Raw genomic sequence first — 18,125 nt, 5'->3', positions numbered from 1 at the left:
TCCTTTAATAAAACAAACATATTTTGTTTTATTTGGCCGGAGGGTTAGTAATGCGTAATCTGTTACACATCAGCAGAGCGTAAGCCAAAAGCCCTTCATGTGCGTTTCCTCCGCGGAGAGGAAGCTCATGTCAGTTCTGTCCCCGGTTGCCCTGCGTTGGTGGGTCCCAGGGCCCCACAGTGCGCAGGGTTGAGTCTGTGGCCAGGTGGCATGGCGGGTGCTGCCAACCGAGCTTGGCCCGGGTGCTGAAGCTGGCCTCCGCACACCGCGCAACTACAGCCTCAGGAATGTAACAGCCGCCCGCTACCTTGGCAATCACGTCACTCTCAGACTGGTCGAATGTGCGGGGGCGGGGGGGAGGGGGGACTGAGACTCAGACTGAGGTGGTGCGATTGGAGGGGAGGGGGCTGTTTCGTGCATGTGTGTGTGTGTGTGTGTGTGTGTGTGTGTATGTGTGTGTGTGTGTGGACAGCTGCGTGGGTGATGGTTGGAGTGAGGATGAGTGTTCACTCTCCGTCATATGTCAGAACCTCTTTAACAGGATGCCATGTCTGGAAGCATACAGACTAAACACACACACACACACACACACATGCACACAGTATGCCCTCCTCTCCCACCCACTCTCAAGTTCTCATGCTAGCTAATGAATCTCATTACCTTTGTATCAGCATGTTGCTGTGTACAGGAGGGCTTGTTTGGGAGCTCTGTGCTGTGTGTGGGTGGAACTCTATCAGTGTGTATCACAGCCATGCACCAGTGTTTGGCCTTGTGCTTAGCCTAGCCAGCGCTGAGTCACCGGTATGCGCCTATCTAACAGCTGACTGCGGAGAACACAGGGTCTTTTGCCCTGCTCCCCCATGTCCTTACTTACTGTTGATATTGATTTTGTTCTCTCGCGCAGCCTGTATCAAGTAGAAAACACATCGGCCATTTTAGAAAACACCACGACTGGTTACTGAAAATAAACTCGCTCAAGCTTCAGTACAATACAGCTACTGTGATGATAATTTTCTGATGGGTTAGAGTTTGGCGTGAGCTCTGTAGGTTGTCTGCCAATAAAAAGCCCCCTGCAGCTAAGCTTATAGTGGCAGCTTTAAGTTTCTGACTTGAATACGTGCGGGGGGGGGGGCGCGTCAGTCCGTCGGCAGGGAGAGGTGTACAGACTTGGTCCAGACAGAAGTCGAAGAGGAGCTCTTTGCTCTGCTCTCGTCTGCCTCGCACGGGATTAGGGCAGGAATTAGAGCGTCATAGCCTTGTCAGGCTTCAAAGGGCTTGCGATGTTGCAACACACACATGTACAGTACATCCACCGTGAGCAGACACAACACATTAACATCAGTTGGAACTGTCAGAGAAGGTAAAGGCCTTGAGCTTCGCGTTACAGCTGCCAGCGACTGGAGGCCGTCTATAAGAAGTGTGTGTGAGTGAGACAGACGAAGGGGAAGGGCTGTAAAAACCACACACCTTAATCTGTGGTATTACCATCATGACGGCATACCGCAGGGCAAGAGTGGTAAAATAATTAAATAACAGAGCAGAGGGCCCTCCCTCCCACCTCGTCTATCTGTTGGAGTGTCTGAGCAGCAGACTGGATATGTATGTTGCGGCACACATCACACACAGCGCTCCCGTATGTGTAGGAATCACACACAGACAACACCAGCAGCAGTATTACAAGCGAAGCTCAAACAAAAATAGACTTGTTGTAATAAATCCCATTCAGAGACACAGGGAGGTGTTTACATATCAACAGCACACACGTCTCTGCTTTTGGCAGCCCTGCCAGACACTGTTGTATTTTGCAGATACTTTAAATCCCGGGGTCTGTTTGTTTGAGAATTGCCGGGTGATGGATCGCCCATCAACAACTTATAATTAAATGGATTCCCGCCTCGCTGTTACAAAAGATGTTTTCCATTATCCGGGGCTGGAACCTTGCGTTTCTCCCCTTGAAGACAGCTAAATAAGAAAATACAGTGTCATCTCCTCCTAAAGCCTCCTTGCTTCATATTGTTGTCTGAGCAATGAAATACTGTCTCAGTTTTCCTGTCAACAGGACGTGTCTCCAGACAGCTGCTCAATGCTACCCTGGATTCTTAAATCACACACAAATACACACACAGACAATGGCACCATAGACACATCGAAAACACAAAACACACACATACACAATTGTGTGCTAGTGTTGCAAGTTCTCCGCTAGTGCCCCAGACAGACAGGGTAATTAAGAGCTCATTACAGTGCATGCAGTGACAGGATTCCTGCATGCTGGCAGACGCTGCATTCGCTGCTTGTTTTTGTTCTTCTGTGGCCACAGGTAAGCCTGCTAGACATGTGGAATGATTCTCAGCGAGGGCGGAGGGACTCCGTGTGTGTGTGTGTGTGTGTGTGGTTGAAAATGCGTGGTTCAACTAGTGCAGTCAAGTAAATCTGACACTCAGACAATCAAGTACTAAATTGTTATTCTGGTTTTCAAAACCTCAAGTGATGTACATGTGTATACTATATGTGTCTGTGGGTGGCAGTTTCTTTTTTCTTCTTCTGATACAGAAAGTAGTTTATCCTTTAACATCTAACTGTGACATTGCATTTATAACATATATGTACAGTTCTTTCCACTCTGAAGAAAAGCAAACAGAGGATAGAAAATTTGATTTTCCTCAAAGTGGAAAACAGATTCCAGTTTTACCTTGTTCCATTTCAAATGCAGACAAAACTCAACAAGCCCCTGGCACAGCCTCTAAAAGACAGCCGAGAAGAAAGCGGCTCTTTTAACCTAAATGTGTTTTAACAGTGAGAGAGGGAGAGAGAGAGAGAGAGAGAAAAAAAAGAAATCGGCAGCAATTTAATCATCCAAGAGAAAAAAAAGTCCTGGCACTTTTGAGGTGGTATCATTTAACATGTTATTTGTTCCAACACCTGTGTGTTCCTCTGTGAAGATGAATATCAGATACTAGCATAACGTTCCGCCATCAAGTCAAGTGCTCGATGCTTTGATGAGGGCCCAAAAGTGTGTGTGTGTGCCTGTCTGTCTGAATGCGTGACACATGTGGTGATGTTATTAAAAATGTCAGTAAAACCTTGCAGTAATAATACATTGCACATTTCATTTCTGAAATGTTCTCAGGATTTGTTCTGCCATTTCTATTTTAAAAAAGCAAACCCTTTCTATTAATGACACTTCCACAAAAGCTGGTACCTCTGGCTTCCTCCTGCACGACTGGCACACATCTGCTGCAGCTGTGCTTTGGCCTCCTTGTCCAGTATGTTCAGGCTGTGGCCTCTGGACTGGACTTAACTCGAGAAAGTCGTGTTTGATGGAGGACCGGCCCGACGCAGCCGTGCCCCTCCCGCCTCGTCCACAGTGACCACACTGTTTACACCACATAAACAAGCTGGCCGGGCCCCCCCAGGTTCGAGGCGGCACTCTGCTGCTGCCGCAGCCGAGAGGCTCACACTAATTCACACATCCAGAATGACATGATCAGCCAATTAGAAGCAAGAGCGAGACAGGAAATTAGCGCCGTCAGGTAGCTGTGGTGTGGACTTTAGAGTGTAGCCGTCACGCTAGTTGGGTTTCATGCTGATTTCTGCCAAACCCACGCAGGAAGCTGGCCCTCTGAGGCCAATACAACCAAAACGAGTAGGAATCTGGACCAGTCCTTTAGACACTCTGTTTTACTTCTGCACTCCACTATTTACATAATATGTCAATGGCCGCCACGGAGTTTATTTGTTATGGTTCCTGAAAGCTTCACTTGTGGTTACTCTCTTTTTGTGACCCTGAGATGAATAATTCAATCTGAAAATGTTTTTGTTCTTTAACAAAAAAAAATCTTTTGAAGCCGCCTTCTTGGTGGAAAAAAAAAAAGAAAAAAGAAAAAGAGAAGTGAGAGCAAGTTGTTTTTTACCAGACTCAACTGTTTGTGTAAGTTATAATTTCACATCAGAGTCGGACTGAGTTTTACATTTCAGCAATTACAGAAACTACATGTGTGCCATGAACAGTCTCTATTGAGTCTGGGGAGAGGGGAAGGGTGGGAGGACGACGAGCTCTCAAAGAGAACATAAGTTTTTTCAGCCCATGTGTTTGTTTTTGCTCACGTTATAAGTGAGGGCTCAAAAGACATATCAAATGTCCCACATAGCTGAGCCAAGGCCGTGTTCCTCCCCTCTCTAACACGCTCTCTTTCTCTCTGCTTCCCTCGCTGGCGTCTTTCTTTCTCTCTTCCTCACTCTCTCACATTCTCTCCCCGTTGCGACGCCTAAGGCCTAAGCGAAACAGGAAGCTAGCACAAGGACCGGCATTCACTGTGTCTCAATGACACGCTTCATTACGGCAGGCGCATTACATGTCTCAGAGGCGTTGCTGGATCCGGAGTCACGAGGATGGACGCCATTTTGGCTCAAACATCTCCTCAGCCAGTCCTTTCATCTACACATGCACTTCAAAAACAGCGCATGTGTTTATTTGCATCTTCCCCAAAACTACACTGGCACCACCCCAAAGCTACTTATTAGTGACGCAGTCGCTGCTTCTTCCCTCTCCAGCCCCATCCCTCCCCGCTCCTCGGCTCCGCCCAGGGGGTTGGTCCGCTTATTAACAGGGGTAATCTGTGCCTCTGGTATTGACGTTGTCTGCTGGCCAATCAAAATATTTGAAGGAAATGTTTATTTTCTTGAGCGAATCGCACCAGCTGCTTGCAAGCCTTTCTGAATAAGGCCATTTATGTGTAAGAATTTGCCATTGTGAGGTATAGTGCAGGACCTCTCGGTGACTGAGTGCTGATTTGGGCCTTTGCAAAGGAAGTGGAGGAGCTCCAGGGGAAGCACAGATCTTACACATGCTGAGCCCACTGCGGCTATAGGTGAACAGCCCGGCGCTACACCCCCCCACACTCTCTGCTTCTGGCATCCTACTCCGACCTAATTGCCACTACAGGAGGTTAGGAGTTTACTATATTGCGGTATCTCAGCAGCGGAGGGCAGAGTCATAGTGATACCACATGGCTGAATGCTGCGGTCATTAAAAGCAGAGCATCATGAGAAAAATGTGGTGATATAATATGCAGGTTTCTGTCTTAAATATTGATACTCATTTGAGTGGAAAAAGCTTTGAACAACATGTAACAGTGTTCAGAAGCTTGTAGACTAGACTTCTGCACAACGTTAGACTTTCCATGTCCACCGAGCTCCGTGCAAGTTGTCTTGTAACAACTGCACCGTCTCAGACCGAGAGCAAACAGCCACCCGTTTGTGTCACCCCTCCTGCGGTGTGGCCGTTGAGTGTGAAGCAGGGTCCCACGCGTTGGGCCAGTAGGTCCTGGACCCTCCTTCACTTCCTGACAGCTTGGCTGGACAGGCGATCGAGTGTCCTGCACTTCACAGGTCTCCGCTGCCCCTCCAGTGTCTCGTCTGAAAGACCCAAAAATATCTCCCATGCACCCATCAAGCATGTTTTTCCAAGCCTGGTCTCACTCCTGTGAGAAAAACCGCCCCTCCTCTTCCCAATCTTCGCTGCTCAGTCAGCAGAGGCCAACCTGTGACAGGAAGACACATCTCCAAACCGCTAGATGTCAAGACAGTTTTGACAAGACTGTCATGAAGGGTTTTTCTGAATTGTGCTTTCTGAGGTGCAGGCAGTAACTTCCTCACCCTGTACACATTTCTCTGCATTCCACAAAATACTAAAAAGTTCATGCACAAACAGAATTCCTCAATTTATAATAAGCAGATCCCAATTTTAACCTATTCATATTGTGTGTTACACCAGCCCTGTGGCAGGAGCAAATGGACACCCCCGCTCTGAAGACATGCAAGGTGGAGGAGGACTTGAGACCATGGCCAGGTGAGACACTGCAATGCCATTCTTCCTAACCGTTTTATTATGCCATAGCTGCTGTATAACTATGCTTCGGGCTACTATTTCCTCACATTACACTCAGCCTTCTCAGTTTGACCTCAAATTTAATGTGAATTTTAGGAAAGTGCGTATACGTGCATATCTTCGCTTTCGTGTGTGTTAATGAGAAAATTGTTGTGAAAGGTGTTTGTTAGTTGCTAAGACATTATCATCATGTGCGGCCCAATCAACAGAGTGGTGAGGTCACTCGTTAGCAATGGCCTTAATTACTAAGTGTGTGCAAACAGGCTCGAAAAATACAGAGGCTGTAATTGAGGCACTATGGACTGCCAAAGAGCGTTCACACCTTTTTTTAAATGGTACATCTTTAGGAGCATCTCAGACCCAAACTTATTTATCTTAATTAGACATTCCAACAGCCTTTCAAATTGAAACAAATGATACTGAAGAGGAGCAGCAGGAAAAGGCGGGCATAACACAGGGTGTGCCATTCGTTGCGACAATTTTAGAGTCTGTTTCGTTTTGCCCGTAGGGCCCTACTACACCCCAGAACATTCCTAGAACGCCACCACCCTGCCTGCCTTCTTCTTCTTCTTCTTCTTCTTCTTCTTCTTCTTCTCCCTTCCCTCCCACTCCCTCTTTCTTTCATTTGTTTCTTGGCTATTTGGATGTTTGCTGTTGTCTTACAGCCCCCTCAGTCTGCTATCTGTCCCCTACCCAAAAACCACCACACCACACCAGACATGCTGAGTCATCCACTCACTCACACTCTGCTTAGGACACACACACACACGCACACACACACACACACACACACACACACACACACACACAGAAGAAGAAGAAGAAGAAAGAATAAAAAAGAGTTTCAGATTTGGCTCACTGATCTTGCTCTCTTTCCTACAGTTTACCAGAAATAACACAATGCCCGAAGCAGAGTACTGAGACCGGGGAGTTACATATTTACATGTGTTACTGCTTGTGCGAAGCATTTTCTAGCCAGAGATTCACTGCAGAGCAAGACATTCATGATGGTGTGAAAAATGTGAGTGACAGCGATGGTTAGTAAAAGCACATGTTTCAGACATTACAGCCTGAACTTGAAACGCCAGGACATCCAGACAGCAAAGAAAAAAAATGATGATGCTACTTGTATTCAAATTCCTTTATCCTTACAATAACAGTATGCATGGTCTCGGGTCAGTAAAACACACATCACAGCAGTGGCTTTGAAGGGAAGTATCATATCTCTCATATAAAGGATTTACTTAACAAACATATTAATCATGTCACCTTGTTTGTTGATGCATTAGGAAAATCTCAGGTTTTTTGTCATCACAAACCTCCTCTACCATTGCTTGTATTGGATGTCACAAGGTGGCGACATGCAAAATCCTCTGTGCTCACATGATAAAGCGCCTAACGTGGATGAGGCTTTGGGGCTGATGACCATAGTGCCACACTACTGAGGTGATTTTCATTTGCATCCGACATGATGCTCCGGCCCCAAAGCCTTGCTGCTTAAAAAAACACCTGGAGATCATTTGTGTTCATTTGGGTCTCCTATTCTTTGGCAGTGACTCTGCCCTGGCATTGTGTCGCCTTGTCATCAGCACCCTGTTATCAACAATAATTGCTTGTCCTCATGGCATCCACTGTTCAAACCACCCAAACCAGTCAGTAAATCAAACAGAAGCTCTCTACCTCCAAGAGGAGCTGCAGTGTTTCTTTCGAGATCATGTGAGGAAAACAATCTCACTGCGCAGCGTGGTGTGTTTACTGTAGCTGGACAGGCCTGGGGTTTTCTCTCTCTCTCTCTCTCTCTCTCTCTCTCTCTCTCCCTCGTTTCTTCTCCTTCACTTATTTGCCTGAGACACCATTCCCTGGGCGCTGGCCGTCACAGTTTGCATCAAGCCTGAGTAAACATTTCACAGGTGAGCGCCTGTATTTGCATCTCCCCATTGCCAGGTCCACCACATGCGGACACACACGCATAAACACACACAACACCGCACACGATTACACACACAGACACGACCGCCTCAAACTTGTCCTTATGTTAACAACCAAAATCAGTTTCTCCTGTAAGCAAATGAGGCAAACCTCCGGTCATATCTGGGTTACACGCTTGACTGTGGACTAGTGGACTTCTTGAGTTTAGCAGAAAAAGCAGGAGGACGACTCCACCCTTGGTGTTGCAGAATTAAATAAGTGCGTGGCGCTTTGCTTCAGAGCAAGAGGAGGAAAGCGAGTGCTGGAACACTATGTTCTCTATAAAAGCTCTGATTCCCAGCTACCCGCTTCGTAGACTGGGAACATCACAGACAGCAGACTGTGCCAGCTAGCCCTCTGGGGTCCATCCCCTCTCCTGTCCCTGCAATTTAGTCAACACGTTTCAGATGAGCCTAATGGAGATCATGTGTGGTTTTGGGCCGCAGAGGTTACAGGCAGCTACTACCAGGCTCAGTTGGGAAGACCCTCTCTGCCAAAGATACACCACTGTAACCACAGCCACAACAGCGAAGCCTGTACTTATACTGGGTGGGGGAGGGTGGGGACGCAGTAAGGTATGCAACATGGTTAGGAAGAGAAAAAGCAGACTGCAAAACTTTACTTCTCAAATACAAAACAGTTTGTTCAGCCCTCTCCTCCAGAGGGAGCTACTGTACTATAGAGAGTTTAAGGTGGTAGCAGGCTCCTCCTGGCTCAGAGCCAAGTGCTTGATACTGCACCAGCCCATTAAGGTGTTGTGATAAGTGTCCAGTCCAGTTTCCCCTGACAGAACACAGGAGTCGATCCCCACCGCAGTTTAGCCAACACGTTTCCACCGACTCCAATTAAATGGAGATCATGTGTGGGGTGGGCCGCAGCAGCCAGAGCCATCAAGTCCCCACAACATACATCTCCTCCCCAGCTTCACCCTGAAGCCTAAATTTAGCACAGACAGAGAGAGATGAAGGGACAGAGAGAGAGGGAGAGAGACAGAGAGAGAGAGGGGGAGCAAAGGCTTTTGGGAGTCCGGTAGGAATTAGTGGGCCGACTCCACTTCACCCGAATCAACAGCAGCTGAAGGCTCGGATTTTCCTCGCGTGAAATCAGATATGGAGCCCGACTCCGGTGCCTGGTAGACTCTGGAAAAAGAAACAGCCCCCCCACCACCGCCAAACTCCCTCATCCCAAAAAGAAGAAGAAATTCAACTGCAGAAGTGTGTTGTTGAAAAAAAAAGAGAAAAGTATAGCAGGGGCCATGGAAATTGCAAAGGAACAGATTTTTTTGCAGCTGAAAATGGACCCAGTTCTCCAGACATAGGGAAAAGACATTTCAACAAGACTGTGGCACGCAAGTTTGGCATTCTCCCCCCTCAGGGCTGTGGCGTGCAAGCGCTTGCTATTTCACAAATACAAGCTCTCTTTTCTCTGCCATCCAAATCCACATTTTACACTTGCAGTCATGTGGGCGCATTGGACCCATGAAAGCCACATGCGGACAAACAAATGACCATGGACAGAGGTGTGTGTGAGTGTACAGGCAGCAGGTGTGGCAGGAGCGTACTGTATGTTGACATCAGGTATGAGGAACTCTGCCTCATCATTGTGGCAAACAACCAAGTTCAGGGCGTTTGCAGCTTCAGAGAATTACAGCCTGGCTGTTGGCCATCGTACCTTCTCCCAAAATATAATATGTGTCATGACCAGAAGGACACGACATGCTTAACTTGTCAAGCAACAATTCATTTTTCACACCTCTTAAAGATAACTAAAATGCAATGTCATTATGCTGGTGTGTGATGGTGACTTTTTTAGGAAGCAACTTAAGAGGTCTTAAGAGTGAAGCCAATGCCTAAGTGCCTTGTATTCTTTCTAATGGCCAGCAGGGGGCAACTCCACTGGTTGCAAAAAGAAGTCTGATTGTGTAAAAGTCTGTAATAAAATGGTCTCAATCGCTAATTTCTGACCCTTTCACAGCGTGTTTCACTTTGGTTTCTTAAAAATGAACCAAATGAACTAAACAACATTCTAAGGAGTCTGCTGATTATTTGGAATATCAAATGACCCTTGCTAACAAAGCTACCAAGCACTAGTGTTAGCTAAACACTTTAAAACTAAAGTGCACAAGCCAATGGGTGACATCACAGTGACTACATTAAATATTTTTACACAGTCTTTGCTCTTTAGTTAGACTACACACTGGGCTGAGGTAAATACAATAGATGTTTGCCAAACACTGCATAAAACTGCTACTTAGAACTTCCTTCTAACTTGCATAATACAGCAGAGATGTGGAACATAATTGTCCCTGCACCAGGATCCAAACCGAAATACTACAGTAGGTGGCAGCAGGCAGCAATTAAAAGTCTTCCCCGACTGCAGAACTGTGAATGAGTTCATATTTGTAACCTCAGGATGTAGGATCAGCCAATAATACTCCCTAGTTAAGTTAGAGGGGCAATATGGTGTTTGAGTTAAGGAACTAAGCTGGTGACAGTAGCAGCCCCAAATCTCAGAGAAGCAGTCAAACCCTTGAGAAATATTTCTTTTTCCCTTTTGTCAGCTGAGTAAATTAGAAAGTGTGCAGTGAAATTGAAGTCCTAACAGCTGGGTTCACAGCACTCTGTTACCTGTGAGATTACACTTAGCAGTTAACTCTGACAGGTCCTGGACTGTGATACACATTAGCTTAGAGGACATTCACATAGAAACACATGCTCTATTTTTTTTCTTTGTTCCCTCTTCCTTCCCTCTATCCTTTTTCCTTCTCTGTCTATCTAGCTGTCTTCAATTGTGACCGTCTGCCTCTAAGTATGATTTATGAGTTGCACAACAGCGCAACAAGCCGTCGGTGTTTATACAAAGCACCCCTCAGCACTGACAATGCCTCTTTTCATTGCTCTGAGAAAGACAGAATACTGTACGTTGCTCTGCTCTTGAAGGAGTGGTAGGAGGGCCGTGGTGAGGGGGCCTTTTCATAACTTCAGTCTTGTGCACTGGGCTGTGGGATGATGTGCTGTCAGTGCTTGATGACTGTTATTAAGCAAAAAAAATGTCTCGGGTCATTAGTTTGAGCAAACATTTCCATGGACAGACATATCGCAGGAAATCTGAGCGCAGAGTTTGGGGTTTGGAGAGGTTTTCTGGAGATGGGGGTAGTTTTTTTTTTAAGAATAAGAGAAAATGAGAAATCCCTTGTTTCATAATAACAACAGATGTTTTCTTTTGTGGCTGAATGTCTGTTGACTCATTCCACCCTTTTGTTTCTGCCCACAGGGACTACAGACCTCTTCAACCAGAGGACCACCTTCCCGTCCCTGTCACCACTGACTGACCATCGCTTCTCAGACCCGCGCATGCACTACCCCGGGGCCTTCCCCTACCCCGCCAACTCCTCCAGCACCGGCATCAGCGGCCTCAGCATGTCAGCCTCTTCTAGATACCACACCTATCTGCCACCCTACCCAAACAACCAAAGCCAGAACTTCTCTCAAATCCAGTCCAACTCCTACCTGTATTACGGCGCAGGCTCTGGATCCTATCAGTTCTCCATGGTGGCGCCGGGGAACACCGGGGGCGAGCGCTCCCCCACCCGCCTGCTGTCCTGCTCGGGGGCCGCGGGTGCCGGAGGGACCAACAGCCTGATGAACCCAGGCCTGAACAACCAGAGCGAGGGCGTGGAGGCCGACGGCAGCCACAGCAACTCCCCCACCGCCATGAGCGCCTCAGGCCGTTTGGATGAGTCCGTCTGGAGGCCTTACTGACTGACAGACAGCTAGACAATCAGGGCGTGCAGGAGGAAGGGAGGAGAGGTAAAGAGGATGATGATCAAAAAAGATGAACACTGAAATCAAAAAAACAACCAAAAGAAGAAAAAAAAACAGAAATGCTGCATGTTTGTCTTTTATTTCTCCGGCACTAGCTTTAAAGACTTTCTCTGTTTTACAAACTCTCTCAAGACTTCCATGTATTTTGTACATTTCGAGTAAACTCCTGCACTGTGCTAAAACATGTACTCTTAAAAAGGACTATAAAAAGCCATAGAAGTTGAGAAGATGTTCAGCTGAAACTGTAAATAGATGCGAGGGTAAACCCAGAGAAGCCATTGTAACGTTTCAGGATGTAAACAGGTACTCATGAAAGACAACAAAAGAACAAAAGACAGTATGATCAATCAGTACAGCTGATGAAAACCACAGAAAACCACAGCAGACATTCAAACAGACTGTTAAAACTGATCCGACTCACTTGGACGTGCAGCGGCCGACTGGACGTTTGCTCCCCGAGTGACTCCGACATCCTTCCAAGGCACGGCTGCACTGCTGTAGCAATCGGCCCTTTTAAGCTTTAAATTTCTGCAAAAGTTGAATATTGCAAGAATATTGTGTCAATTGTGAAAGCGACTTCTGTTGCATCCAGGGCTGTTTCATGTGCTCACAGTACTTATGCAGTACCTTATTGCCTAATTTATTATCCAAATGGACACATTAGCCTTTGGTGCTTAACGGTATGCAGTGGATGTTTCAACACAATCGCTGCATCTTTGAGAGAAAAAGCATTTTATCTGTCACGTTTCAGAAATGATTTCTCCTCTGCTGTTTCAGTGTATCGAGTTTCAATAGGATTATGATATTTTGAGGAATGTAAAAGACTAATGCAGAGGGGTGTTTATTGGTTTCTTTATTCTGCAGGAATATTTAAAGTCCTGTGTGTCTACTCTTTTCCTTACATTTCTTATCCAAGCCCTTTTCTGGAGGAAAAAAAAGTCCTTGTCTGGTATTTTTGAACTGGATGACACGGTTTACTTTTGATATTTATTTGAGCCAAATTTTGAGGAAATGTATGCATATACCCAAAAATCCTTAGGCATTTCTCTCTACCTTTCCTTTTTTATATATATATATATATATATACAGTATATATGCCTTATTTTGTTGTTAAGTATAAATTTGGAATTTGTGTAATATATTGCTAAATTATAAAAAAAAAACCTTTAATGTAATTATTTTGTCTTCCAATGTAGCTTTGATGCACTAAAAACCTTTATTCCTTATGAACCACGCCCAACAGACTCTGTTAGTGAGATGGTGTATTTAGAGCCCTAATCTTTCAAACAATTTCCAAATTGCCTTCCTGCGCTAAACAAGCCATTCGCTTAATTTTTGCACTATGTTTGAATTTCTTTTCTTTTTTTTGGTTATGTATTTACAAATATCTGATGAACTAAGATTAAATATTCCTTCACATGTATTTGCTGAACACACTTAAAGTGTCCTTTTTAACAAATCCTTCGCCAAGTAATTAATGATGTCATGATTAGACACACACACACATTCCTGCACCACAGGTGTGTGTGCACATTCCCCCTGTCCGGAGGGCTTTTACCCTGCAGTTACACATGTGATCCCTCTATCCCTCGAGGAGTGTGAGGTGTTAGGATGAAGGGATAGAAGGAGGAGGAGGTGGGGTCAGAGCGGTATCTTCTTACCAACACCGAGGGCAGTTATGCAAAAAAAAAGAAAAAGAAATCCCTTGTTGTTCACAAGTCCCTTTGTTCTGTATAATCAGCGAGTGCTTTGAAGCCTTTACGGCCCTGATCCTCTCCTTTCTGCTCTAATTTACTGATCAGTGGTGCCAGGGGCTGCCAGTAATTCATAAGCCAGCACAGACCATCCGAGCTGTGTAAAAGCATTTTACAGCAGGTATCAGCCGTCTAATATCTGCTAAAAAAGTCTTCCACAAGAGGGAAGCAGCCAGGGCTCTGTAGAATTTGTTGCTACAAGATTGAATCTCACAGTGAATCCAAAGAGGCTTGCATCTGCAGCTCAGGTAAAAATAAGTTATGCAAGGTGTTTTGTAGATCTCACATAAAGACCCTCTGCCTTATTCCTGTTAATGAACACAATCAGTAACAAGGTCTCATTCCTATCTCTCTTTGTTTTAGAGGTAAAGCACATTTTCCTGCTCTCTCCTCTTTATATGGTAGAGGACCTTACTTCATTATGGGCAAAAAAAAAATCATGCAGCTAGAGAAACCACATGTATGTTTGTGTGGTTCCTTCGAAATAAACCAAAGATCTTCACAACTGCCTGTAATACTGTCAGGATGATGGGAAAGATGTGTGGCGAATGATTGATCATTCTTTATGCAAAACTCGGAAGCCAAACTGTACAAGTGAGTTGTATTTTATTGTATATTGGATTAAGAGAGCACAATGTTACTTGTTTTCTTTTTACAAGATGCCCCTTTTTTCCTTTTTCATATACAAAAATGTTAATTCATCTTCGCTCCTTTCATTTCTCTTTATGCTCAAAGCATGTACATCTGAAACTGATATGTTAATTTAAGAATCTCATCTATGTATGTAATGATATTGTTAATGCTTCCATACTGAGTGCTTGTAAAGTTTGCGGATAATGTAGTTTTTAATCATTTTAATTAAAAAACATGTGTCTCACTTTTGTCTTCACAGTTGCTGTTTATTTAATTAAAAAAATATATTAATTCAATGAACTCCAGGGGAGAGTTACGACAACACATCATTTTTATTTCAGCTTAAAAGGCACCACCTGCCCTCTTGAGAAAAATCACACCCACATTAGATTTAGGTGCAGTATTTATGGCCACATTCTTCAACATTAGTCGCTTTACTATAAAAACTATTGCGTGCCGTGATAGTTCTCTAATTTTGAAACTCAATGCTGAAATGTCTGGATAGTGAGGTCTTTTATGGTTTAAGAGAGGGAGGTGTTGAGAGTGAAAACATTAAACATGGAGTCACAGGGTATAATTCACCTCCAGAAACCCAGACACCATCACATCAGCTGACAAATGAGCAGAAGAAGAAAAAAACCCCTCTATAAACGTTCATGGGACCCAGTTTCATGCCAGAACATTCTGATCCAACAAATTCTGTTCTTCTTTGGCCTCATACAGTAAATGCCACACATGCCAGTGCCTCCGTCTCATAACCCTGGCAGTTCATTGGCAGCTCGTTCCCAATAACCCCCCTTTAATAATTATCCTCTACTCTTCCATTAGAGAAACTCTCGCTGGCAATTACCCACACTTCTCAGGGGTTTGAAAATGCCTCGGCTGTCAACACGGTGGTACCCAGAGCGTAAATAAAGCGCAGCTCAGGAATCCAACACCGCCCTGGCAGCCTCCATGTTAGCGCGCGTCGGCAAGTTGTCACTTGTTAAAAACAATACAGGAGAAGTTTGGAATGTCGGCCGTCTTTTTTACCAGCTATGTGGTTGTTAATTTATGTGGCGCTGATGGCATCTGTTTGGCCCATTTGAAGCCGAGCCACAAGATTAAACACTTGAGATGCTACCTTGTGGGGTGGTCTGATTTCAGATGTCTCATGTGGTTAACCTGAAATACAATACCCACAATTCCTCCCTCTTAAACTAATGCCACCTGTTGATGTACCTTGAAAGGGCTTTCACTTCTAAACACTTTGTTTTTCTTCTTGAAATTAGTCACTCTTTTATTTTCCCTGTTTATCCTCTCCTGTAGTGTATCTATACTGGTCTCTTTTATCCTTTCTTCTCATTCAATTCCATCCTTTCTTTCCTTCTGTATGGCTTCTGCTGTGTCTGCGTCAAGCCTTCTATGGGGGCAGTGTTGGCAGAACAACAAAGCTTCAGGGTGCACACACGCAGCCTTGATACACACTGTATTCAATTAACTCTGCACACTCAAAAGCATTTCCACGCACGCACAAGAAACTCCCGCACACACAATCCTCTGCTGACAGATCTCACACCAGCCTCCACCCAGACGGCCCGAGCTCCACTTCACAGTGTGAGTGTATGACAGATCTGCACCGTCTTAAACATTCCCAAGTATTTCCTCCAGGTCTCATCACAAAGTTGCTCTCTGCGCAGTTCCCCGCTGATCCCCCCACCGCTCAGGAAGCACAAAGAAAAGATGATAAGCTTTCAATTAGAACAGGCTCAGGGGAATTTTCCAGCTGTCTTCACACACTCTGTGAGACCCGACCCTCTCGTCCACATGTGGGGAGCAGAGGAGCTCTCATCTGGCTCCGTCTTTGTCATGGACGTACATGAGCCGGGCTGCTTTTTTCATCTTCTCTCTCTGTTCCCGCTATGCTGTTCTTCCGAAAATTGTAACTCTCCAGGAAGGAGGGGAAGCGTTCGCCCGGATGAGGCTGCTTGTCTGGATGTAATTGTAGTCAAAGGCATGATGAATTGGTTTATAAGACGACATAGAAAATTGCTTTTTAAGTGGATGAAATATAAAGAGAACTGGAGGCATGATTGTGAACGTCACAGGAAAGAAAAACTAGAACAATGAGAATCATTGAGGAAAAAATACTTTGGCAAGTAAATTATGTGTTCTCATAAAAAGCAAGTCTTTTGATTTTTCTTGTAACAAAATTGAGCCTTGTCCCTCACACAACGTTATCCTCAATTAATCAGAAAGATGAGAAAGATTAAGAGCTATTTATAAATTCAAATGAGAGACAGACAGAGGAAGAGATGCAGGACAGAGAGGAAGAGAAAGAAAGAGAGTGGAGAGAGAGGGAGTGTTTTGGAAAGAGCACAGAATCGTTAAAGCCCTCTTATTTCTCATGAGCACAATATCCCGTGTCGCTTCTGTGGTACCTGCATAAGAAACCCATTAAGGCCGCTTCTGTAGCCGCTGACCTCTCCTCCCCCAAACCCGTGAGAAGGAGCGGGTTAGAACCGGCTTGGTTTGGGTGCCTGGTACACGACCAGAAGTCTATTTTCTAACCGGACTGGTGGTGGGAACAGAGGCTGTCGTCCAAAATCAGGGTTCCCACAGATTGACCGAGAAACACAGGGGCCAGGGGCTAAGAAACCGCGAGAGCTGTGATGCAACTGTTCTCACACTGATGACTAGTGCTGCCTCGCTGACAGGGAGCGGGATATGGAGGGAGAGATGCAGAGAGAGAGAGAAAAAGAGGGTTTCCCTAGTTCAGAGGGATCCCAGTGAAGGTAGTTTCTCATCCATGTAGGGTCTACAGAGACCGCTGTGTGTTACGATACAACGAGCGGCTCACAGTTCCCACAGTGGAGCACCTCTCCATGGGCCCGGGACTCTGTTCCCGCTCAGACCCAGAGGATCACTGAAAGCTTACAAGAGGCACTTGCAGAAACAGTCTCACTATCGGGCCGATCTAGAGAGCTACCACCATAAATTTAAGGTCATTATTGTGTGTGAGTCAGAGTTGCTGTGTGACCCTCAAAGATCAAATTTCAGATGACTTGAAAACGCCAAAAGCAGAACACATTTAGTGTTTTTCCTGCAAAACTGCAAAAACACCACTCTTACACAACCGGTTAGCAAATAAATTGGCAACTATTTTGATGATTAAGTGGCAAAATATTCCTTCAAGCAATCTTCTCCGGTTTCAGCTTCTTAGTTTGTTTTGTTTTGTTTTATGTCTAATGTGATTGTTAGCCAAGCAACTGGTGCAAAAAGCCCATTGTAAAGCAAGGAGTTATTATTATTTATGCAAATTATTTGCATTTGAGGGGCTCAAAAAGTTATGAAACTTTGCACACACATCAGAGGTGGTGCACAATGGCTTGATAGCACCTCCTACACATTTTTTCTCAAAGTAGCCCTTGTGGTATGTTTCACCTGGATGTTCAAATTTGATCAGCAGATGTAACATCCCAAAACTTAATTTACTTTGCAATTTTAGGACATTTTTAGCAACAGCAAATTTTTGCACTCTAATTTATTTACATTTTAGTCAAACAGTGAAAATGTCTAAAAGAATGAGATGTTTGCACTTATTTCCAATGCACCTTTACCTATTTTAAGAAATGTCCTGAAATCAAAATATAGTATTTGTTCAAAAATTGGAAGTGAAAAAATATATGTATTTATTATATGATTTATGTTATATGATTTACTATTTCATTAATTATTTCAATTAAGTTTTTCAGACCATGTATAGCTTGCATTATGTTTTGTTTGTTTGCCTTTACATCGAAGAACTTTAACAAGCACCCTGACTGACGTAGCATACGTAGTCCATAGTTGTGGGTGCGGCTGATAAATTGAGGGTAACACTAATTCTGCAGAACATCAACTGAGTCATCCTTCCCCATTCATATCGTCATAGGAAACCAAGAGGTGTGAATGAGTCAAAACCAGAAGAAGACATTTGTACATTTATATGCATAAACCCAACAGACCACTGCATGGTGGACCTGTGGCTCAGATAATGGTTAGAGTGTGTTCTGGTTAAGACCACAGAAGCTAACT

The 18,125-nt window shown here is 44.7% G+C and overlaps 1 protein-coding gene across 2 annotated transcripts in view; it reads left to right on the top strand.

Annotated features, from left to right (window-relative positions):
- Nucleotides 1–14,313, top strand: part of runx3 (RUNX family transcription factor 3) — a 30,849-nt gene extending 16,536 nt beyond the window's left edge. For both annotated transcript variants that reach the window (XM_059354040.1, XM_059354039.1), the window contains 2 exons: nt 5,777–5,851; nt 11,132–14,313. In XM_059354040.1, coding sequence (XP_059210023.1) covers nt 5,777–5,851; nt 11,132–11,619 — 563 coding nt within the window. In that variant the 3' untranslated portion in view covers nt 11,620–14,313. The remainder of the gene's footprint in view (nt 1–5,776; nt 5,852–11,131) is intronic.
- Nucleotides 14,314–18,125: the final 3,812 nt, after the last annotated feature.

This window comes from Centropristis striata, chromosome 16 (genome assembly GCF_030273125.1).
Source record: "Centropristis striata isolate RG_2023a ecotype Rhode Island chromosome 16, C.striata_1.0, whole genome shotgun sequence".
NCBI classification, from domain to species: Eukaryota; Metazoa; Chordata; class Actinopteri; order Perciformes; family Serranidae; genus Centropristis; species Centropristis striata.
This window is presented reverse-complemented; position numbering and strand designations above follow the sequence as displayed.